At 40.6% G+C, this 25,826-nt stretch overlaps 1 protein-coding gene across 7 annotated transcripts in view; it reads right to left on the bottom strand.

The window, feature by feature from the left end:
- The window catches only part of cacna1da (calcium channel, voltage-dependent, L type, alpha 1D subunit, a), a 73,553-nt gene that overhangs the window by 27,689 nt on the left and 20,038 nt on the right, over positions 1-25,826 (bottom strand). For 4 of the 7 annotated variants that reach the window (XM_037100957.1, XM_037100959.1, XM_037100958.1 and 1 more), the window contains exons 4-16: positions 17,710-17,849; positions 13,052-13,224; positions 11,787-11,939; positions 10,995-11,191; positions 10,512-10,615; positions 7,996-8,165; positions 5,950-6,024; positions 3,369-3,456; positions 3,035-3,061; positions 2,491-2,651; positions 2,000-2,225; positions 1,680-1,887; positions 136-256 (exon numbers count right to left, since the gene is read on the bottom strand). In XM_037100957.1, coding sequence (XP_036956852.1) covers positions 136-256; positions 1,680-1,887; positions 2,000-2,225; positions 2,491-2,651; positions 3,035-3,061; positions 3,369-3,456; positions 5,950-6,024; positions 7,996-8,165; positions 10,512-10,615; positions 10,995-11,191; positions 11,787-11,939; positions 13,052-13,224; positions 17,710-17,849 — 1,843 coding nt within the window. The remainder of the gene's footprint in view (positions 1-135; positions 257-1,679; positions 1,888-1,999; positions 2,226-2,490; positions 2,652-3,034; positions 3,062-3,368; positions 3,457-5,949; positions 6,025-7,995; positions 8,166-10,511; positions 10,616-10,994; positions 11,192-11,786; positions 11,940-13,051; positions 13,225-17,709; positions 17,850-25,826) is intronic. The other 3 variants (XM_037100963.1, XM_037100964.1, XM_037100961.1) reach the window with 1 other exon arrangement.

Below are 25,826 nucleotides of genomic sequence, written 5' to 3'. Positions count from 1 at the left end.
AGGTGTTCAGTAAAGGACAACTCAATAGATAAAAGCATGGCTTTACATTTCCTTTCAGATGTTAAGTATACATTAGCTGATAGATTCGCTACTCCAGCAGTTTTCCAGTGTGTCTGTGTCAGTGGCAGAGGATACAGTTTCCGCAGATGAAGAGGATGATGAAGTAAAAGCACACGATCATCCCAGAAGAGGACGGGCCTCCGTAAGCCATTATCCCATCGTACATCACGGCATTCCAGTCCTCACCAGTCAGGATCTAAAATCCATCAGAATAAATATTTTGTGGGAGAAGCATCAACAGCAGTGGGTCATGCTCAGTGATTGTAAAGGGTGTGTGTAGACATTGTTTCACATGGTAAAACCACCCTAAACACTGCTGAGTGGCCTCGATAAACCTGTTATAACTGGGCAGATAACAGGAAATGAATGAGTGTGATAAAAACAGTGGAGTAGACTGAGGTAGTATGACAAACAATTTCCACTTTGACCTCAGTCAAACAGAGTCAAGCAGCTGACAGACAAGGTAATGACATGGACTCAAAATAAATCCAAGGGCAATGTAACATACTGCACCTGACACTAAACTGCAACTACATATTCATGACTGGCCCTAGAATTGTCATCCATCCATTGTCTGTAACCACTTTATCCTTTTTTATGGGGTCGTGGTTTTTTTTGCTGGAGCCAGTTCCAGCTGTCTCTGGGCGAGGGCAGGGTACTCCCTGGACAAGTCGGCAGCTCATTGCAGGGCCCTCACTGATGGCAGAGGCCACCATGCAAGGTGGCAACTGCACATCAGAAGCAATTTGGGGTTCAGTATCTTGCTCAAAGACACTTCGACATGCAGCTCAGCTCAGCTCGGATCACTAGCCGACCTGCTCTACCTGCTATAGCTGCCCCCTCTAGAATTATATTTATGCAAAGGTTTCTCATTATATTCCAAAGAAATACTGGATTATTGATACTTTTACTGATATTTGGAGGTTAAAATTCCATAAGGTTAGATTTAATGTAGGTCTTTATCATAAACAACGATTATGTGACACAAATCTAACCATCAAACACCATCTTTGTATTTTTCTAACATTTCTTTATGTCTAATTCTGTTCCAGTTAGGCTGCCTTATGCTTTCTGCTTACTTGTGCTTATTTAAAAAAAGAGTATTTCTGGGTTTAACTAAATCAACTACAAAATGGAACGTCAGGAAACACTGTAAAACACAATGAAGGCAGATTAAATTTATAATTTAATTCCACATAATTTAACTATACAAACAAAATAAAGAAACAGATACATTATTTTTTTAACTAGTCTATATTCATATCCAAGTGCAGCAAAAAGTCTTTGAAAAGTTGGTTGCAAATGGAATGCGACATAATGTTTGTAATTTACGAGCAGCACCTGAATGCATGACGTAGGGCACAAAGCAGATCGCGCTGGACTTTTGTATCACAGTTTCTGTCTTGGTTTCAGTATCACTGCACCTCTAGATGACATACACGGATGTGTATATCATAGAAAGCTAATACTGCTGCATACATCGGCCTGACTGACTTATCGTTTTTTTCACTTATTCGTCAACAGTTTGTTAAATCTCTGACTTGTTAAATCTCTGACTTCAGTCCTAGTCCTCAGGGAGTCCTGCACATTTTACATTAACTGCATCGGACTGTAAATACCTGAAACACGGTCAGAAGGGCTTGGGGGAAGTTGTCAAAAGTACTCCTCTTGGTCTGGGTCTCGTCGAAGTTGAACTTCCCACCAAAGACCTGCATGCCCAGCAGTGAGAAGATGATGATGAAGAGGAAGAGCAGCAGCAGCAGGGAGGCGATGGACTTCATGGAGTTGAGCAGAGATGCCACCAGGTTGCTCAGGGACTGCCAGTGACTGTGAAGAAACACGGGGGGAGCGGAGGGAGCCATGTGATCCAGTGAACACCACACGTACGCTCAACACACACACACACACACACACACTCGGAGCATGTTGTCATTCTCACCGTGTGACCTTGAAGATCCTCAACAGGCGGACACAGCGGAACACAGAAATACCGAGCGGAGACATGATTTCCAGTTCGACCAGGATGGTTTCAGTGATTCCTCCGCACACCACAAAGCAGTCAAAGCGGTTGAACAGTGAAACAAAATACGCCTGCAGCCCGAGACTGTACATCTTCACCAACATCTCACATGTGAAGAGGGCGAGCAGCACCTTGTTGGCCACATCTGAAACACAGAGAGAAGATTTAAGATTAAAAAAACAAACACTATAGAGAGAGAGCGATTTAGGGTGACACATTAGAGCATGTAGAGAGTGCTTATAGTTATCGATTTCTCTCTTTATTTGGGGTTAAGTTTTTATTCTATTCATATTGATTTACATTTCTTGATGCTACTTTTTTTGTGCAAATAAAAATGAAAAAACAAAAAAACTACTAAGTAAGGAAACAGATAAATGAGGTAATTAGATTTTAATGCGTGCTTTTCATACCCTGCACTTGAGTCAGCCACATAGGCTGGTTGTAGTGCTCTGATGATATGGTGAGAGTGTTGAGGAACACCAGGATGATGACCAGCCAATAGAAAGGCACCGATTTGACAGCCAGTCGGCACTTCCTGCGGCAGAACCTGTTCCAGCGGCGCCAGCGCCGACTGCAGGAGATGAAATCATGGTCAGTACAGTATGACTCACTTTGAAATCACTACGGTCTGTTTCCATTAATAACATGAATGCAGAGGAGGGGGGAGGGGGGGATCAGCCACAGGGGGACTGCATTGATGTATTTTTTTTGCAAGTCATACCTTTACAGTAAATGAGCTGAAAAATTCTGCGTAAGAGTTTTCTCTGAAAAAATTCCTTATGCTGACTATATAGAAGCTGTTGATTTATTGTCCCCAGTAAAGTCTCATTAAAATACAGTAAAATGAAAGGCAAGCACTTACAAATAAAATCTGTATAATTTAATGCAGGCACACATGTTGTATTAAGAAACTATAAGCATCATGCAGAGACACAGACCCACAAATATACTGACCTGAACTTTGACTTTGAAATTTTTTGACTGAAAGACAGAAGAATTAGCAAAAGATTGACTGGTCAGTAAATGACATGTCAGAAGCATTTCGGTGCATGAAGACAATATAAACATGGAGGCAAGTTGTTTCTTTCAACCATTTTTTTTCACCACACATCAAAAAAGGTAACAAAGTTGAGGATACATTTGGTGACAGAGAGTCAGAGTTCTTCAGACTTTAGACTTTGTAGCAATGGTTGAACCACTAGCGACATCAATCTTAAGTTTGGAAATTTAAAGTAAGAACAGTGGTCGGGGTTTTTTTTTTTTAAAAAGGACTGATGTACGTTCTCACCACAGAGGTCCACAGCACGGCGTCTTTTCATCCTCCCCATTTTGATTCTCGGTGTTTACAGATTCTGTCTCGCTGGCTGGAACGCTTGCTGCGGCAGCAAAAAAAAAAAAAAGCAAGACATTTATAAAAAAAAAAATAATCACATGCAATGTGCAGTGGCATGGATTCTCCAGTTGAAACACAGTGCAGTGCATCCCGGGGGGAAGAAGTGTGAAAAGAAATAAAACGCAGACTGCCGGCATCACATCAGACTATTCTGGTTGGTGTTTTTTTGAAAAAAACGAAGAAAAGGATAAAAGGCACCAGCAAAGATCAAATGATTACACTCCATAAAAATATATTCAAGTGCATCACAATTATTTCCTCTTGTTTTTAAAAGAAGCAAATTGTTTTGTTTTTCATCTCTAAAGCCACGTTGCAGCCAAAAAAACTTTGGCCCTCATCGAAAGGAAGGAGCTATGCGCTGTGGCTGTGCATCACTGTCATCATTAGTATCATTTACCAAGTGCTGAAAGGGAGCTGACACGGGACAGGCGAGCGGACAGCTGCTCGACGAGGGCTGACTGATGCAGACAATGAGGAGCAGAGGGGAAGAAGGGAGCAGGCCGACGAGGACAGCGCTCTTAAAGCTGTCTCTGAAATGCTACGCTCAGAGTACTGCCAGCGCTTTGGAGAGACTATCGGCGCAGACAGACGATGATTAACTGTGTGAAACGTCTCAGTGCTTTAACTCGTACGAGGGAGCGCCGTGTGTGCTAGTGCTTAGCTTATGAAGACGTGTTGGCTTTGATTCCTGAGTGGTCGGACAGCTCTCAGCTCTGAAAATAGTGCTGACTGCTGGAGTAGTGATCTGGGTTTAGCCCTGTTTCCTATATTCACACTGAGCCCCTGTTTTTGAATTGGGGAAGGAAACGGGGCGTGCCTGCTATCAAATGCAGCTGCATTTCTACTCCACATTAAAGTCCCATAATGGATAAATGAAGAGCTTTAAAAAAAAAAAAAAAAAATAGAACCAGTAGACCGTTCACAGGAACAAAACAGGGAGGAATAAAGGGAAAAGAAAACGGAAAAGGCTGTGATGCTCGGACACGACGGGATAAACACACTAATAAAGCACACAGTGATGAGGTATTACATTAGGCTGCACACGACACACTCAAACACACACGGACTCACTCAGCAGTCAATCAGGATGATCCAACTGTAGCTGCTGCTTACCTTTCAGATTTATCTTTTAGGTTTAAGTAAAAATCTACTCACTTATAATCAACGATTCTTCACTGACAGAATCATTGATGTTTCATTTGTGGTTTTTTTTGTTTTTTTTACCTATGCCAAGTAGGTTATGTTTTCATCCAAACTCGTTTGTTGGTTTGTGAGCATTATTACACAAAAACTACTGATCAGTTTTCCATGAAACTTTGATGGCTAAGAATAAATCCAATTAACTTTTGGTGCAGATCTGGATAAAGGGACAGAGCCATCAATCTTTTCTCACTTTCTTTAACACTGTGAGATAGAGCCTTTTTTTTGGCAATTTTGATGATTTCTGTAGGAAAAATGTTGATCTTGATGAGTGAGTATAAACAGGTCACTGATCTGTCATTTGAGGTTTTTTCTTTTTTGCGTGCAAAATGGAAAGCACAGCAGCATCATGGTAATTAAAACAACACATTTTTAACCTCTGCCCTTTAAGGTACATTTTGTCCTACATTTTTGGTTTGTTTTTGTAGTTTAAAAAAAAAATTTTTAAAAATGGTATTTTGCATATTTGCTCGTGCAGGTTATTTAACTTTCCTTTCACACAGGGATTTTTTTTAGCTCTCTATATGTTAATACATTCTTGAACATAATCATATTTTAAAACATATATGTGATTTTGTTTTTGTACTATTAAAGGGGCTCTGGGATTTGTTTCCTTTGAGGCAAGTTCCCAACAATGTTTGTTGAAATGGTAATAAAGATGGGAATTTCTGCTGCTCTCAGTGGAAATTACTTAACACAAAGTAGTTTGATGTCCTGAAGTAAGTTGAGATCATGAGAGTTTTGCCCTCATTCTTTATCAGCTACCATTGCTGATGAAAATCTATTTGATGTAACTCTGGCAGAGATGTTCACAGATGAGGTAATGTTTAAAAGTTTTATGTTTGTTTAGTCATGTTTGCTGACCTCCTTTCCCACTCTGATGTATCATCTAATTTTTCCCCCCCGGAAAGTTAGAGCAGCAGGCGAGAAAATGCAACGCACCTAGCATAAATTTACAGATCTTAAAACATTGGTAGAAACATTTGGGATAACACAAGTACACAACTCAATAAAATTAAGGAAAAAATGTTATCCAGAAATGTAACATTTAACATTTAACTCAACACCTAAAATGTTCATATTTATATATAACCAAAAACTCTACTGACATAAAACTGAAAAAAAAAAATGTATGAAATTAATTTGACCATCAAACACACAAACTCTCAGTTGTGTACACACACACACACACACACACACACACACACACACACACACACACACACACACACACACACACAGCAAGAGAACACTGAAGGGAAAGCACAGGATTTACCATGAGTGTCGGACGACTGGCTGAACCACCCAAACCTTCCTTTCTTCTTCTCAGTAAGGTCAGCCAGAGTCACCCCTTCATGTGTAATGCATGCAAGTCCATGCATTCAGACACAACGGCACAGCAGAGGGACATGTTGGGGAAGGGGGGGGGGCGAGAATGGGCTGCTATCAAAATGGGTCAGAGCAGACAAGCACCACAGGACAACAACAGTATTCAAAATATCAATATCCAACAATGACAAGAGCAGCAGGAGCCACGGGGGCCGCAGACACTGAGGAGGGCAGAAGAACAACATGGAGAGCTGTTAGTCACTGGAAGCGCCTGCAGGTGACGAGGCGACACACACCAAAAGCCGGGATGGATGTGGAAGAAAAGCAGTATGGACCTGCCTCCTCGTAACCTCCACAGCTTTTTACTCGGGAGCCTCTCGGTTTATGGTTAAAATGCTCGCTGCAATGAAAACTAAACATTGGACTTTATACATGAAGAAGAGGAAAAGACAGGGGGAGAGGTAAAAAATGAGGGGAGAACATAATGAGCACACGGAGCGCAGAGATCCTACTGTACGCTCAAACTATAAGGTGTATCAGTCGCAGTTTCTGTGTTCTGCATCATGTGTGCTGCTTATATAAAGAGGATTTGGATTAAGAGTTTTTCGACTACTCAAGTAATATCTTTTTTTTTTCCCCCTTTTTTTCCTTTTTTCCTTCTCAAGATAAACTCTCGTGGTGCTCGCGGCGTGCTCCACTTCCATTGGTGACATACATTGAGCGTGAAGATAAAACAGTCTGTGCGGCTCTGCGGCAAAACACCTTTCATGTGTTTATATAGGTCTCCTTTGTCTTTGTTAATACATGCCTCTATGTCCATATGCAGGTGTGTGCGTGTGTGTGTGTCTAAGTGTGTGTGTGTGTGTGCATTGATCTGCATATGGCCAAGAAAGTCTTGTAGACTATTTGACACTAATATCATCATAAGTAAAAATACCACCATCAGTTAATGACAAGTTATTTTGCCTTGTTACTGCTTTGGCTGATTAACTACAATTCCCAGAGTTCATTTGTGCTAAATTCACCAATTTTACACATAACTAGTGTGTGAGGTTACCACTTCATGTGTGATAAAAGGGAGCATGAAGCCTTTTGTGGCTTTCGAGGAAGCTGAATGTAATCTCTAAATAGCCTCCAGCGTTGTCAACCAGTGGCTGAGTTGCATTGTGGGTAATGTAGGCATCAGGTTATGAAAAGGAAGAAGAACAAGTCTTATAACAGCACGATGCTAGACCAGTGGGCTGCTTTTCAAAACATTTTGCTTACATTACCCATAATGCCACTGACTGACATCACTCGAGGCAAGTTATCAGATTCCATCCAGCTTCCTTTGGAGCCTCAAAGGCTTCACACTGCTTTTTTTCCCCACACATGACGTAGTACTCGTCAAGACCTGCAAACAATGTGTAAAATTGGTGGAGTGACCCTTTAATCAGACCCACAGAAGAATTGCATTCTGGACTGCTGACACTGTTGGTGGAAAAAGTTGAACTTCTCTCCTCTCTGGCAAATGTCATCCTGCATTACTGTTACATTTTGAAGCAGATGAGTGTGATGCTTTAGAGTGTCGGCTCATGTTTCCTAAAGAATGCCGTTTGTATCTGAGCTCGATGTGTCTCGTGATTGACCCGTCATCTGGGGAAATGAGAGACAGCGTTATGGGACACATATTTCTCCTCCAGAGAGAAATTATTTCTCAGCTGATCAACTGTGTTTTTCATTTTTTTTTTAATGTTTTTTTTATTTTTTTACAAAACTCAGATTTCTGGAGTTTTGACCTCTTTCATATGCTGATTTTGTAAACATAAGGCCTAATTATAGCTGCAGAAATCACAGCCCCCTCAAGCCAACAATAATCCACCCTGCCTGATGTTTTTCTCAATGCAGCGGAAGAGATTCGATCAGTTTGCTGTATCGAATGGTGTGTGCAACGCCGGCAAAGCATTACTCTTCACTGCGTGAAGGAGGGGGGTGTTGGGGGGAAGGTGCTTACGGTTGCGCTTGCTCTCCTCATCGGCCTCATCTTCGTTGTCCGGGTCTATATCCTCAGCCTGAGTGATCCAGTCCAGGTAACCCTTCAGATCCTCCTCCAACTGCTGCTTCTCACGCAGCTTCTGGAAGTCTCCACGAGCTTTGGCCTTCTCTCTCTCTTTGGAGAACTCTCTGGGTTTGCAGAAGTAAACGTAGAGAAAAAACAAAAAAACAAACCAAACACACACACACACAAAGACAAACTTACTTTCACGGCAAACAACAAAACATTTTTTTTTCCCACAGACAGAATCATGTGCATCTTTGTCCATATCGTTTTCTATATAACTGCATGCTTCAATCACAACCTCTCAGTGCCTTGTGTGTTTTTGTGAACCTTAGCCACTGGAGGGAGATGTACACCTTTGAAAGACAACAGCACTATATTTAGAGCCCCACAGTACAGTAGCTTATCCTTCAGGGGAGCATCTTAATCATACACAAAAGGAAATTTAGGTAGACAGATGGTTTGAAGAATCGGCAACATCTAAACTGATCCATTGCATAAAACCACTGTGGAAGCTGCAATCCGTATTCAGAAGGGAGGGAGGTAAATATATTCAGTGCATGCTGGGATACTGTCATTACTGAGAAAAATGTGTATTTAAGCTGTGCTGATGGAAAAAGTCAAAACATAGAAACAAAGCAGTTTTGTAAAACTGTGTTTTCTAAAGTCGATGCAGATAAAAAATGATGCCTGTCTCAAGTGGCCAGCATCTAAGAGCATCTGAGTTGACGATTGTGTTAACCTTGTTGGCTTTAAAAAACAAAACAAAACAAAAAAAAGCCATCAGGCTCTGCTGGCTGGTCAACCAACCGGAGTTAATTCTACTGTATACCCCACCCCCACTCCACAGAGCTGGGAAAGCAAACGGGGGTCTAAAAGAGCTTAGGAGCGCAGAGGGAGTGAAGGGCGAGGAATAAGATTAATTTCTCTCTCAGGAGGTTGGATGGGTTGAGGAAGGGGTGGCGGAGGAAACGCTCACTTTGCAGTTGCCGCAGAAAGGACGTGATAGTTTGGCGCCAAACAAAGGTCAGATCACGGTTTGATTTCGCCATATTTTTGTTTAAAGATTATTAGGATCTATGCATTGCAGTGGCTGACATCACAATAATCTGCAGCATATAAACTCATTTCAGTGTTTCCCACATCTTTTTTCATTAAGTAAAAACAATCCCCCCCCTCCCCGATTCAGCTGTCACAACAGTAGGTGAGCCGAATGTGGAGGTGGCTTGACGTTGACGGAACAATTGAAACTAACGTGAAAAAAAATGACGTCACACCAACCGGGTGCCCTTGTGAGCTTGTATGGAATAACATCATAAGAAGGCCTAGATGAAGTAGGAGGGGTTGGCATTACAGGAATTACAGGAGCGATTTAATACCAGAGAACATCATTCTATCTCTATCTGCAGAGCATATCCGAATTCCGACAGACTGTTCACTAGTTAGTTGATCACAGATATTCTCTCAGACAGATAAACAACAAAATTTGCTAAACTGGGTCACCAAATATGCCTGGGCAGCCATTAATATACCTGGATGACCTTCCCAAGTAACATCTGTATGTGGGAAACACTGCTTGTATAGGCTGACACTAACACAGCAAGCAATTCCAGTAATAAATAAATACTGCATACACGCTTTGCCAGTGTTGGAAAGTCATTACTTACATTTAACTAACCACATGTAATTTAATTACATTATTAACATAATGTAATTTGTCACAGTTACTGAGGAAAAAAACATTTCACAAAGTATTCACAAAAAAGTATCCACAGTTTTACAGCCCCCTCTTTTGCAATGTACGCTCTTGGGAAAAGTATTTGTGGGTTCCAGTGCATCAAGTGATGCTGTAATTACACAGTGTGGCCACCAGGATGACCTACCAGGAGCTGTCTCTACATCTGGATATCCTCCATTCTTTGGGCAGTAGGCCTCAAAGTCTGTGTGTTGATTTTGATTTGTTCTCTAGTCTGCTAATTGGACATTGCTGGATTTGACTGGTGGTTGATTTGATCAATATTTGTGTTTTCAAGATGTAATTTGGCTCAGTATGTTGTATGTATGTATTTTTAAAAATTTCTTTGAAATGTTATGAAAAAATAAATCAAATGTAATATGTTACATTATCATAACACTTTTATAAAGGTAACAAGTAATCTGTAACCGATTACGGAAAAAAAAAAAAAAAAAAAGCCTTCCCAACACTGAGCTTTGAACACTGCAGACCAAACCCACTGCACACATTGCCTCTTACCCACTCAGCACACCCAACACAAGGTTTAACACGAAAAAGGAGCCCAGAATGATCAGGCTAACAAAATAAATCCAAGGTGTTTCCCATCCAATGGCGTCGTTGACCTACAGGAGCCAAAACAGTAGCCGGTTAACAAACAGAAACATGTACAAGAACAGAGAACCTCGAGCCTGAAATCAAGCAGGAGGTCTCTGTCTGCAAAGAGAGGAAGGCTTACCCGCTCAACACACCCAAAACAAGGTTCAGCACGAAAAAGGAGCCGAAGATGACAAGACTGACAAAGTACACCCATGGAAGCTCAAAGCCCATAGCATCATTCATCTGGAGGAAGAGGCGCCATCAAGGAGGCAGAAGAGCAGTGGGTAGAGAGGAAGAAAAGAGGGAGCTCAGTGGTTAAAGGTAAAGAACAGCAGAACAAAAGTTAGACAAATTAGCTTTCTCTTTAGATGGAGATCTTGAAGGGATAGTTTAAGTGCTAGGACAGCATCATGTTGTTATTGGGTGTTGTTGCATGCACTAAATCATTTGGTCAATCAATCATATCAGAGTGATAAGAGGTGCCTCGGGAAATTATCAGCAGCTTCATCGTCAGAATGTCACTCTCATTACTGCCGTGTGTCTGATCCGAGGAGACAGTTAAGCTGAAGGCGTGTGACAGTCACAAGAAATTGAACTGGGAGGTCACAGCGGGAGCACTCACCCAGTACAGCACGTCTGTCCAGCCCTCCATGGTGATGCACTGAAACACCGTCAGCATGGCAAACAGGAAGTTGTCGAAGTTGGTGATGCCACCGTTGGGACCTTGCCAGCCTTCCCGGCACTCGCTGCCGTTGATGGGGCATTGGCGCCCGTGCCCTGAGATCGCACACGGAGCTGGTTCCTCTTCTGCTAACCCATCTATAGGCAGAGGAGAAAGACAACTGTGCATGGAATGGTATGTTCTTTACTTTATCCCATTTTAATGCAAATGTATATTGGTCAAAAAAATAAAAAATAAAAAAGGTTGAATCGATTAATTTGTATCAATATCATTTCTTCCGATGACCAACAGCATTTCACACTTCAAACCATAAAGGAAGGTTGACCTGGAGAACAAATGGTTTTGAGAGAGGTGGATCTCTCTTTTTTTCATGTAGTGTAATGTGACTGCCTCCCTCCTCATGTGCAGGTACTGTAGAAAGCTGCTGTTTTCAATCAGTATTCCTCTAATGAACACGCAGAGCAGCAATGTGCACAAGGAGAGTCTAAGTAGCCCCCCGAGGAGAGAACAACATCGCAAGTGGCCACCAGGTAATATAGAAGAGAGTCTAAACTGTAGGAGCATGCCCTTGTGATGATGGGCAGTCGCTTTAAGACCCAGCTACTTTGAACATTAGATAACTAGTTAAAAGTGTTTGTTGAAATCACTTTTACAGTCGTCAAAATACAAGATAAGTCGACTGGAAAGACGAATTGATATTACATGTGAAGCAGCAAATCAAGAGGTCCTTACCTGAGCCAGGAAGAAAGCAGGTCGCGTGCATTTTACCGATGAAAAGCTCCAGGCCGATAATAGCATAGATGATGATGACGAACAAGACGAGGAGGGCAATGTGAAGGAGAGGGACCATGGCTTTAATGATGGAGTTCAACACCACCTGTAAACCTAAGCAAGGAGGGATATAAACACATTAAACGACGCTCGGCTGCATGAAGATATGAACTCTTGTGTTTGGTCCAGTGGTTGATCCTGCATGAGCTTGGTGTGTTGAAGAGTGCAGGTAGGTTGACCATGCATCATTTATCTAATCAAAACTGGATAATCTTTCTCACGGGCTGTTGAAAGGATGTAAGTCATGATGATGACGACGTAAATATGAAGCATCACAAACAGATTTGAAACCGACAGTATGAATGCAAACCTAGCCTCCTGTATGGTTTTTCCCACGGGTAGAAAAAATACTTTTTATCTTAGCAGTCATTATTCAATGCTAAATTTAACAGTAATTCAGGGTTATTTCTAGAGGTGTCGCGACATACTGGTACTGATGAGAAAGAACAAGAAGGAGGAGGAGGCAAAGGAGGGAAGGGAGAAGGAGAAGAAGCAAACAAGCTTCTACCAGAATTTGTGGCGACTACGAGAGTGATGAAACTATTTGCATAAAATCCTTTGGTCATGATGATCGTGTAGTTAATTCACTGTTATTTCACAATAAAATGTCTTATAAACCATTTATTAATTACTAATCCAGAAAATGTTTATAGATGAACGCCACAGTATTTATTTACCACCGGCAACTGTTTAATAAATGGCTTATGGTGCATTTCATTGTTAGTTAAAAGTAAAATAACTATCAACTAAAGTTTAATTAATCATAATTACAATTACAATGTATTGATTGTTATTGTAAAATCTAAATGTGATACCAGTTTCAGTGTGTATATATCATCACATCTCCAACCACAGATATTGTTGTCCAGAAATGTGTCAGGAGTGTTTTACTCTGAGTTTGTTTGTTTCTATTACAACCACAGCTCATGTCTCCAGGGAGCTGATGTAGATGTTGCAGAGATGTTTCTGAAAATAGTCCCTGGGGATGGAACATCGACCATCTGGACTCGTCATGCATTAACGTCTCAACCTACAATTCACTGGGGCTCATCACGACTGACAACATCACACATTTAACACAAAACGGAAAATTTGTAGTGGATGTTAAGAATTGGGTTACACTGGTTACACTGGTATGTGGAGCTCGGGCATATCTCAGCACTTACTGGGTACTCCTGAGACCAGCCGCAGGGGTCGCAGCACACGGAAGGCTCGAAGGGCTTTAACATCAAATCCACCTGGTTTACCCCCGTGCCCGTGCATTGAAGGATGGGGAACTTCTCCCTCGCCTTCTCCCTTCTCCTCTTTGGTCAATAGCTCCAAGACAACACTGAAGAGTCTGTCAGAAAACAAAGGAAGAAACGCACATTATTGGTCTGCCAAGGAGGACAATCTGACAACTGACAGTCAATTCATTGTTTGAGTCCATTTTCAAGGACAGAAATGCAAAACATTTGGTCGTTCCAGCTTGCAAATGTGAGGATTTGCTGCTGTTACTTGTCATATATGAAGGTGAACTGAAAATCTTTTCAGTTTTGGGCCAAAAACAACAACATTTTTTAACACAACCAGTTGATTCATTAAGAAAATAATGAACTCATTATGAAAATAGTCCTTTATGATATCATTTTTAAATCTTTACATTTTCCCAGTAGATGGTTTCTCAAGCAGTACCCTAGAGGTCAGTGATGTGCACAAGGAGGGGCGGGGGGCAGTCGCCCCCCCTTGTGGCCCAATTGTTGAAAAACACATGATAAAGTGCCCTCTTAGGAACCAAAAAAGCATGCCAAAGTGCCCTCTTGGTAGACAAAACACACGAAACTGCCCCCTTGACTGGTTAAAACATGATAAACTGCCCTCTTGGAAGCCAAAACATGCACTAAAGTGCCCTCTTTGGAGTCAAAACGTGCACTAAAGTGCCCTTCTTTTCGCCCCTGCCCTTCAAAAAGTATGTGCACGCCACTGCTAGAGGTGCATTTTTATCACAAAAACTGGACTAACACACACATATTACTGTATCACAACCATCAGATACAGATTTTATGATCTTATTGAGACACCTATCTTGGAGGCCAAAAACTGAACAGAACACAACGACTTTAGAAATAATCATAATGTGTGTTTACAATCACTTTACAGTAAAATTCCTTTTTCCCGATCATTATTCTAAAGTATATACATTTCATTCATCTACAATGCACGTTTGTTTGTGTTCACATCTCATTATTAACACTTTCACTAATGTTAGTTTAGAGACCTAATTTACCCGATGAGCTACAGACTAAGAAAATGATTTTACTTTGGTCCAATACTCACTTTCTTAATCAATTGTATCAACAACTACAACATACTATATTACACTAGAGAGCTGATAAGTTGTTGTTTATGCTGTTAATGTGATCTAAAAGTAAGCACACGTAACAATGTATATATATACATATTGTGCGTGTGTGTGTGTGTGTGTGTCTGTGTCTGTGTATATGTAACTATCCCTCAAACTATTATTTAGCTGTGGAACGCTAACGAAGGATGTGTCATCAGTTTACTTTACAGCCACCCACAAACCATATTGATATCAACGGGACACAGTTGAATTTATAAGTCTACAGATACAGTATATGAAATACAATGCGTGGTCAAGAGATGATATAAAACTGGTCACTTGGCTTTTTTAATTTAAAAAGAATAGTGATAAGTGGGGGGGAATCTTTATGGGGAATATAGGTGGCATAACTTAATTCCTTGAATAAATGATCATGTAAAAGCTGTATTTAGTTTCCCCAGGTTGTCGTCTTATATTTTGTTTGAAGGTCTGAAACAATTAAGTGTGACAAATATGAAGAACTCAGGAAGGAGGAACCTGCTGCTTCACAGCACTGCATCATACAACAGATATATCGAGAACTGTTTCCTTCTGTAGTCACAAAAATGAAATCAGAAGTGAGCAAATCTTTTATCAAGAGAGAGGACACTTCATTACAGTCAGCTAGAAATTCCTCACCTAGCCAAGAGGGAAATCATCTCGCCACATCACATCAAAGCTGCGGACTAAAAAGCGCTGAATGAAGCTGCCGATAGGGGCTGGAAGGAGTTCTGAGGGCGTATCAGCGCAGTCTGCTCAGACTTATGTTATACTGAGTCACAGCTGTAAGACTGACCGCCTGCCACTGGGGTTTCATTACTCATTCAGTCATGTTCAACAGAAAACCTCCCATCACATATCGACATCTTTTTACTGAACATAACTGAGAGGAGTCGCTCGGATAAAAGGGATGTCTCTCCTCACTGTTTAAGGAATCATAAAAGTGGGTTTAGCCTGTTTACTACAGATCACATGTTTCTTCTCTACAATCACTTTGCAAACCACCAGATATTACATTTGTTTTCCAACTGATTTGGCATCCACTAGATTCACTCTGTTATCATCTGTTACAAAGAATCAATTAGCTGGAAACAGCTAAACAGGAAAGATGCGATGAACTCTCCACTAGGTGTTCACATCTCTGTCTTGCTGGAGTTTTTTTGTCTTGCAGGAGTCGGGGTAGAGAGTCATGAGCCACAACTGGACCCTATGTGGTTCTCTATAAAAAGCTTAATACCACCGCCTTTCCTGATGAATTAAATATTCCCCTTTCCCATCGTAGCTTGGCTATAGTTTTGTTTTGTTACAGATGTTCATAAGCACCCAAACATGCCCACATTACTGATTACTGACTTACACATGCTCTTTCACACATAAATATGCTTTCTGTACATATGGCAAACCGGCCTTTGTAGAAGGGCCAGGCTGTGACAAACTCTTTCATGAGTCTACCAATTGACAAGACAAGAATGGAAGCAACTGTTACATAGAAAACTAGGAAAATGTACATCAAAATGTATGTTACTGCACAACAAAGATTTAAAAATGAACATAATATCCCCTTATAGAGGCAAGGTGGAACAAGAACCAAGCAAAAGGCTGCTCCTGGCTAAAGTAGTCAAACGGAAATGGACAAATGGGACACAGGCAAGCCAAAGAATGTGAAATCAGAGACTGTTGTGCCCAGAGACCACTTCCCACCACGACATCTCAGATCAAGCTATTGCACTCAGCAGGCGGACCTTGTTGGACTCTATGTTTGCATCTTTGATGCTTATTGCTCACACACAGTCACAGCGGACGTACAGTGTTTCCAAGATGTTTAACATTTGATATGAAGATGCGTTTTGCTGCAATTTATAATTTCCCTGACTCAAATTCTAAAGATGCTCTACGCGTTAATGCAATATTTGTATATCAATAACTATATACTTCTTCTGTAAAATATGTGGCATGAAGGAGCTTAGGAACTTTAATTTCATCACGCAATCCTGTGTTGTAAAATGACAAATTACCTTGTACCTCTTGTACCTTTTAAAAGACATTAAATTGCTCCCTAAAGCTGCAGGGAACTACATATAAGGGTATCTATTCTTTACATATTTCTCACAGGGAATTCACCTTTTAGAATTACACATAGTCATTTAGTCCACTGTTGATATAAAAATCTTTATTTATGCAGTGCTTTATTTGTATGTTGTGTTTCCTGTTTTATAATTAGTCACCTCTAGCTACCCTAAAAAATGTTGTCTGAAATTCACTAAATGTGACCTTACTGTTAGCCTTTCTTTGCTGCAAACCTAATTTACATTTCTGACACCCACGTCCTTTTAATACAGTTCTGTTTTTAATACATTACACCACACTTGTGTTTGACTTTGTTTTCATCAGGAAAAAGAAAAAAAGGGTTTTTACTGTATTGCACTTTACAAGCCTTCACTATTTTTCTTGAATTTTAACACTTTCCTCTCTGTCGAGAGCACTGAAGCCCCCAATGAATCACAGCTGGGTCATCAAGTGCTTGTAACCTTTTATCCAACCTCTGTGAAACCATAACGTGACCTGCTCTGATCTATAAATACAAGACACACGAAAACATTGAAGCCAGCTGGGAAACGGAGTGAACTTTGACCTTCAACGTGAATTTATATAGCCCTTTTAGAGCCATACTGGCCACAGCTATATTTTGACATCAGACACTGGCAGCATTATTCTAGTGAGGCAGTTCAGTGATTTAGCAGCAACAGTCACTCTTCATAGCAGGAGCAGCCGTCTTTGCATTTGACTGCATGGCAAATCAACCCTGCATGCTGCATACAGACAGAGATCTGACCCAGCTACTCACTGGACTGTGTGTGCTAGAGGAGAGAGAGAGGAGGGGGGGACAGAGAAGCCGCGATGAGGATGAAGATAACGAGAGCAGAGTGTGCAGGAGATGGGAATGAGGGCAGAGTCAGGTGGGGAAGTGTAAAGAATGAATTTGAGGGATCAAAACGGAAGGGGGAAGCATAAGAACGTGCCGCAGAGACAAAGCAAAGGAGGATGGGAGAGTGTGAGCGAAAGACAGTTGAGAGGAGAGGGAGAGACGGGAGAGAGTGTTGGAGAAGAGATGAAGTATGGAGAGATGGTGACTCACTCCAGTGGTGGTAAAGCTCTGATTTATTCTCTCTGTCTTTTCTGGGTCATATACTGTGGGTGTATGAGGGTCTCTATTAGCACTTGGCCGCTTGGAGCAGAGGCTTAACCAACCCTAACTTTAACACTGACTGCCTCTCTGAGAAACACTGTCAACTGTCAAACTGAGATCAAGGTGCACATCCAACAAAAAAATAAAAATAAAAAAAACCCTGCAAAAGATCAGCTGATATGCTGCCCGCTATGGCAGGTGATATGTTAGTTAAAAAACAATACACACTATGTATAAGTATAATCAGTCGAGTGAAATAAAATTGGAGGACTCACCCGATGACGACGATGACGAAATCCAGCATGTTCCAACCGTTTCGCACATACGCGTTCTGGTGCATCACCAAACCGTAAGCGATAATCTTCAGAAAGGTCTCGATCGTGAAAATGATGAGGAAGGCATACTCAACTGTTTCCTGCAGACACCCAGAAAAAAGACAAACAAAGCTCTTTAACGGCAAACAACCATGATTTAAAGCATTGCCTTATGTTTCGTCCATGACAAAATCTATGTTGTATTTTTATGAATGTATTAGAATGTTATCAATAAACTAAAGCAAGAAACAAATTGAAAAGGTGCATGCTGTTACACAAATTCCAGTCACTGTGACGGCTGCGATTACTAAAGTAAATCGACACATGGGATATTTTTTGATTAGTTACTCATTCTTGTTGAACCACAGAAAAGGAGCATGACTATACAGTAGAGTTAAACAGAGTAACATGTTGCTATTCTTCAACATCAGAAAGTGAAATCAAACCAAAAGGTAAAAAAAATACAAATAAAAATAAAAAAAACTCATCCAGGTGTATTGCATGTTGAACCACACTGCAACCAGAGCACCAAAATCTCACCTTGACCTCGTTCTGATCTGGCTCTCACATTGTCCAACACTTGTCTCGGCACGTATTCACAGAACACTGTGAGACCCATGACAATATGAGACACCTATTTCTTAGTTTTCATCCAGTATCATCTTAAGACTGGGCCACATGCTGTTTGACTTTATGATTAAAGCCAAACCTTCAAAAAAGGCCTTCAAAAGCTTTGCAAGTGAACACACCACATAATCTAAAGTGGCTGGACAGCTGACCACTGACATGCCTGGACCATCTGAATAACTATGTTACGGCGTGTGCTGTGTCAGACTTGTGTTTCGTTTTCGTTTCCTTGTTGTTTCTCCCTACCTGTTTCCCCCTCCTCCTTTCCCCGCACCTGCTCCTTTCCCAGTGTGTGCGCTCGTAGGCGTGATGTTGCCGCTGCAGCAGAGAGTCGAGATGACTTGATGAATCACCTGTGCTTCATCAACTGCCACTAAAAAATAATGATCTTCTCTTCACTCCGGTGCTAGATTGTGCCGTCTCTACCGGTGACTCTCCGCGATCATTCAGTATAGTATCTTGTGTTTTTTTTTTTTTTTTTCATCTCGTGTTTGAATTTGTGGATGTCTGTGTCAGTGCTACTTTTTGCTTGGTTTCACGTGCAGATATCTCCGGCGTCTCTCTGCTCAGCTCTCTGCTCCGTGCCTTCTCTAGCTCACCTGTGTTGCCAGCTTCCTCCCGTGAGATAACCAGCGAGATTGCTCATCCCTGGCATTCATTACCACCTGCTCACCACCTGCCTGGCCTCCTCTTCGTCATTCATCTTTATTGTTAACACCAAACTGCGTGCCTCTGCGTCTGGGTCTGCCAGTAACAGAACATTCAAAACTAGTCAATATTCTGTACTTGTAATCCAAAAAGAAGAAAAAAAAATTACCTGTTCTTACTTGCTTTGGGTATGAATTAATAATAAGTGAGATTAGAATAAATTGCATAAGCTTTCTCAGCCAGTAATCTTTCGCAACTCAGCATTGTGCCTGTGTGAGAAAAAAGGGTGAATTAGGAGTACCTGTATATACAGTAGTTAGGTATTTTTTGTACTTATCTGTATATGTTTATATTTATTCAGTATTTGTTGATTTCACAATGGCGTTGATGATGTAAATGTCTGTTTTCAATGCCAACAAAGCTGCACTGAGTTTGAGAAAATGGCACGGAATGGGTGAAAACAGTGAAAGAACCAGCCTGAGATCTCTCGCTCACTGATGCATGAATGTATCTGGAAATGGTTAAAGAAAAAAGGGGCTGGCACACTTTGAACAAAACGACTGTTTTTAGAGGGCGTGTGGAGATTAGACCCAGTGATGTAACTCAGCAGTGCGCCTTTCTCAGGTTGTTTCAAAGACAGGCGGGACACGGGAACAACCGAGGTCGAGTGGAAGTGAGGCAGCAGAGGCACGCGTAGCTGTGTGAAGGTGGTGTGTGCATGTTAGCGCAGTGAAATGTGTGAGATGCTAGAGGTTGGACACACCAAAGGGTGAGTCAGCTGTTCAGGACAGTCCTGGGACCTCCCGGGAGATATGCAACCAGGGAGAGGCCCTCTTCATCCTTTATGTATGAGGCAGGTCAACGAAAAACCCTGCACACATGCTGGTATTCATAATATCTGTCTGTCAACACAACATTCATTTAACTTTTCACTCGGGATGCCCGCAGGGTTCTTTTTTAGCACACAATACAGACAACAGCAAAGAACCACACACATATATAACATCATATACTGTACATAATAACCTTTTCCGCCTGAGGGAGTCCTTAATCTCCTGCTCTGTGTTCTCTGCGGACACCATAAATGCAGGAGCACAGAGGGCTGTGGGGCTCGTTTTCCCAGCAGTTTACTGCAAATTGTGAGAAGCACTTAGCCCACAATAAGAGACATGGGCCTCTTTGTTCGTGAAGTAAAAGGTTGAGTTAAGCTTGAGGCTGCTGCCTCTATGACAGAGCAAGTTCGACCCAGAGGGACTAGAGGGAACAGAGCGATTCAGATGCGGACTCAAGGAAAGTGACGGCAAGACAAGTGAACCATTTTAGAGAATTTTACAGAGCAAAAGGACCAAGTGCTGCTACCGCTGCAGTAAAATGGGGCTTCAGTTAATGAGTACAGATAAAGATTTACATGTCTGCCAAAGACATATCAAACAAGTACCCTGACATGGACATATTTTCTATGTGATTTAGATTTAAATTTATATGTGTATGTTTCTCTTGAATTGTCCACAGAACACATACATGACACAAATTAGTAACAGTGGAGGATCTTTAAAGCCTTGTGACTCTAACCTTTCTTTCCTTCTTTTAAATGTATTCCATTCGTTTAATGTCAGTACTTTCTTTGCTCATCGTTCCTTGTTTCTATTTAGGCTTTACAATCTGTTGAACTTTACTAACTGTAGAAAATCATTCAGTGTTATACTACTGGGTCAAAAGTTCTAGCATCTGCTTTATTCCATTTTCCATTAATGGTTTTCACTTTGTGTCCTTTACTACATCCTTGAGTTTATTTCAGTATACAAAGACACTGACTGATATATTACTGATTGTATGTCTCCAGTTGTTTGACTAAAGTGATAACAAAAATGAGATCACAGTGAAAGATATATACGTTTCCTTTTGTGTTGTCCACCACAGTAATTAAGTAATAATTGTAAAGATACTGATCCCAGAATGTAATACAGCATGTGACAGCAGCTTTTCCAAGGCACGGTAAATTTATGCAAATTGCCACTTCCTGGTTCGTGAAAAGCGTGTTAAATATAACAGCAAATGATAACCATTCGCTCTCAATTAACAGCAATTTATCCAATCATCAGCATGTTCGACTGCAGAAGCAGGAATAGAAAGATAGAGGAAGAGACAGAGAGAAAGAGAGTGAGGAGAGAGGCCGTTGGGGATGACCATAAATATCTCTGACTCATCTTAGTTTATTTGTGCTGTAAAGAGAGTCACCGTAGTATGTTTCCTTTTCTCTTATAGTTCACGCATATCATCAGCGACTAACGTGTTCACTGCACACGCTGCTTTTCTGTTAGGCATACATCACAACATGATACATAACGCACTCACGCACACACATGATTGTGTCCTAAAATGCACGCTAACTGCACTTAATAAAAGCAGGAAAACCACACGGCACAGTTGCATGTTCCTCCTCAACCCCCACAGCCGCACAGACCCTCCTTTTGCCACGGGATGAGTGGTCATGTCTACAGGCACGACTCAGCTCATCTCACACACTCACAGGGCTCAGATCACCATATGACAAAGGATGCTAACCCGCTGAACCATGCACTCTTCTACACAACTCGCCGTATGATCGAGCCATGCGGACTGAGGTGATGCGAACCTATTAAGGATTCAGACGGGCCTGTGTGCAAACGTCAGGAGGCTCTGTGCATCCTCCTCCGGACTACAGAGAAAATTTTCAATTCAATTTTGTGCCTGCACACTAATAAAGAGTGGAAATTGAATTTTAACATTACAATAAAACAGCGTGACTTGCAATTATAGTGCCCTTGCATGCATTATCATTTTTTATTCAAGTAGAGCTGTTTTTTAAAGTCCAGCCTCCTGAAGTGAGACAAATGATTCAACAAGATAAGGCCTCTTAATAAAGCAGAGCCAGGAAAGGTTGTAACTAGTCTTTGTGTTAAGCTAAGCTATGTGGCTGCTGGTATTAGCCTCACATTTGGCCTACATCCATGAGAAAGTGATATCAATCGTTTCACAAAACCCAGAAAAATAAAAGCATTCACATATTGTTGAGGTTGTTTCTTTTACAGTGAGATGCAGAAAAAAAAACACAGAGCCCGTAGACAGATTTTCATTGAAGGGAAAATGACAATGTCAAGTTGCAGTTTATTCATATCAGGGGCTGCAAAAAACCTTTCTGTTGGAGGGCCAAAACTGAAATTTAACAGTGGACCCCTGGGGCTTAAAGCAAACAAGTCATTTGTGAATATGCAAATTCTGATTTTAGGGAAGCCCTGGGAGAAACAAATAAAAAAATACAATTCAGCAGATCCATTTTAGAATTGTTTTAAGTTTTCTCTCTTGTGTTTATAACATAAGCAATATGTGGATCTTTTTTTTTCTTTACCAGCATAATGTTAAAAAAGGTCCTTACATTTTTTTCCAGTTGCATCTTGGGGCTCCCATAAATTCACAACACCGTTCAAATGCCAGAGTTCTTGCGCAATGTGTCAGTGATTACGGGGAAAAAAATGATTGAGGATCTAACATATTCCAAGGGCATTTTTACCCCCCAAAATTAAAATGGTATAAACAGTGATTTATATCTGGCAAATACCTGTCAGACCTATTCAAACCTCATGGCTGGAAAGACTAGGCAGTACCGATTTAGACACAGCTTCAAAAACGAAACATAATCATCTAGAATATGATGTAAACTAACCAAAATGTATAATTGAATCCTGCATTGACTACATGACTGAACGTTACCGAGTCTAAGCTTTATCATTTCAAATTCACCAGGAGACACCAAGTCATTCAGCCGTAACTTACTGTGCAGTAAATTACATTAAGAAGAACCAGATAAGTATGTTTGCCTTAATCTGCTTGATCCTCAGAGACACAAACAAAAACGACACAATGAGACATATAAAAATTAATCTTGAAACCACAAAATAACAAGAAAATACTAAGAGCACAGCCAGGATGCCAGCTTACAAAGGTCTCATGTACCAATGAATTAGTCAACCAGGCACTGCAGTCAAACTGACTGAAGGTCTGTAATAAATCTCAATATTTTACGTTAAGTACTGACGGCAAGAAGACTTTGGAAGGAGGCCTAAGGTCATAAAATATCTCCATATTCTATTACTGGCATGAGGTTGAAATGGCTAAGAGAGAATGGAAAATGGGAATGATTTATTATAGAGGTTTCTTTTTAATGATCGGTGTGTGCTCGCTTGCCAAAGTGATATATTAAGCACATTTTCAATGTAATGATGTACGTTTGGAAGGTTAGGCTTTTATATCAAATTTGAGTCTTCCTCCAGTTTTGAGGGAAATTTGCTCAAGATGGCAAATATCTGCCAGACACCATGACATAAAGAGTACGTTACAGCCTGTATGATCCAGTTCACCAGTGTTAAGTGTTGATTTCCTTTAACATCTGGGAGTCCAGTCACTTGAAAAGGTAAAAAGAAACTTATTCAGTTGTCCTACTTATAGAGCACAGAACAACATTGTTTAAGCAGAGCGGAAAAATCTCACCTTGACCTCGTTCTGATCTGGTTTTCACACTGTCCAACACTTGTCTCAGCACATATTCACAGAACACTGTGACAATATGGGAAACCTTGACTACCATAGATAGTATCTGAGAGGTATCTAAGTGTGAGAGATGACAAAAAGAGTATTTTTTATTTATTGCCATGCAGCATCATTATGTGAGGACAACATGGGTGAATAGGGTAATTTCTTTGTAACTAATATAGATCCCTGTGAAACTTCTCTAGTCAGCAGCTCACATTAAGTTTCCTGAAACTTCATATTTAAGGGTATACAATGCAGGATCTTCCTAATAAAAAACACTTCAAAAATAATCCCTCTAAATCATTTTGAGATCTGTAATAAATCCCAATGCTTATGTTAAGTAGTGAAGGCATGAAGACACGGGGAGGAGGCCTGTGGCCATAAATTATCTCCATATTCTATTACTGGCATGACAGTGAAACATAAAAGAGTGAAGGCAAAATGGAAATGATTAACTACAGTACTTCTTTTTTCTTTTTGGTAGGACCTGACCTATACACTTAAGAGATTCTGATGGATATCAGTCAATATATGCATACAATTTGCAACAAATGTGGTTATAAAACACTTGTAACAAAGAACAGTGACAAATAATATTACAATTTAACAATAAACATTATTGTCTAAAACAACACTAATGCACTACAAAAGCAGACTAAGGAACTGAAAAATTGGGGTACTGCCAACACTGCCAATACTGTCAACACCACTAGTACCGATATCTGTAAAAAGGCCATTATCAGCCTATAATATTGGCCATCCAATACATCAGTACAACATCAGGCTCTACTTTTTTAGGTTTTTGACTTTAACAGTATAGTGTAGTATCACATCATGTGGTTTAAGCTTACTTGTGAAAGTGACAAGTAAAAATATTGAGCAATTTTGATGTAATAATGTAAAGTTTCACATCGGGCTGTGACACAAATTAAAGTTTCTGTCTCTAGTTTTGAGAGAGAGCCGGTCAAGATGGCAAATATCTACCAGAAGTTGCAGTTGACCATAGCCAAAAGTAACACCCTAAAACTTTGTGGTTATCACAATCCAAGAGTCAAACAGTCAAAGTTATTCACTTTCAGTGTTGTCATGATACTGGAAATTCTAACTTACAATACAATACCTTGGAAAATATGATAATTCACATCATGTTTGAAGCCATGAAAAAAAATGAGGGGAACATTTAGACATACTTTTGTTTAAAAATAGATATCACGAGGACTAAAGCTACTTCCTGTGAATCAATTCTCTGAAAAAAGCGCTGAAACCCATAAAAAATATTCAAGGACAAAGAAAGAAACAGCATTCATCCGAGAAGCTTGGACCAGAAAATGTTTCCATTCAAGTGTTTAATGTAGATTTATTTTCTGTCAAAGAACTTATAAATAAAATCACTGACCATTGCAACTCTTTGTGCGTGTGTGTGTGTGTATATATATATATATATATATATATATATATATATATATATATATATATATACACATAAATATATAATTCTCTACCATCTACATAGTGCTGGCTATGAAATGTATTTCTGATCACGAGACCACCTGAGTGGACCTACATGTGCATGTGAAGAAACCAGCATCTGAGTGTGTGGCAGTAAGCCCACAGTTACATGAGTCAGAGTGACATCATCCATGTTTGCGACCAGAGAGCTTACAAGCAAACACAACAAACTACGGGCAATAAAAAACAATGTCAACACAAGCCATATGTAGAACAATAGAGCGTACACATGCTACACGTACACAGCAGTGAGACGTCACAGCAGCCAATACACACACTTGTTAACTGTTAACCAAGTTAAACTGTCAGCCATCGGACAGTCTGAGAGCCGATATCACAGAAATGTTATAATGTCATTTTGCATCTGATTCTGCACATACTGAGCGGACATATATTCTGTAGGACTTCACCACATCTCCCTCTCTGCTACATCTCCCTCCCCCATGCTCGCTCCATCTCCTGCTATTTCTCTTCCCTTCCCCTGTCTGTATGGATCAGTCAGTGCCATCCAGCCAAGCCAGGGGGGGCTGAGGGCAGCCAACATTTAGTGCTTCTTCACCGCCTACTCCTGCAGGTTTGCACAGTAAATAAGTGTGCTTGAGTGTGCGTTCTATATCGGGATGCCTGTTCAAGTGTGTGTTATGCATACAGTTTGTGTTTATCTTTTGCATCTTTGAATAAGGCCTGCTGCATCACCAGCTGTTCCTACATACAGTAATTTCACA

The sequence above is a fragment of the Acanthopagrus latus genome, chromosome 6 (genome assembly GCF_904848185.1).
Source record: "Acanthopagrus latus isolate v.2019 chromosome 6, fAcaLat1.1, whole genome shotgun sequence".
Taxonomy (NCBI): domain Eukaryota; kingdom Metazoa; phylum Chordata; class Actinopteri; order Spariformes; family Sparidae; genus Acanthopagrus; species Acanthopagrus latus.
Note: the sequence above shows the minus strand (reverse complement) of the source record. Positions and strands in the feature narration are given on the sequence as shown.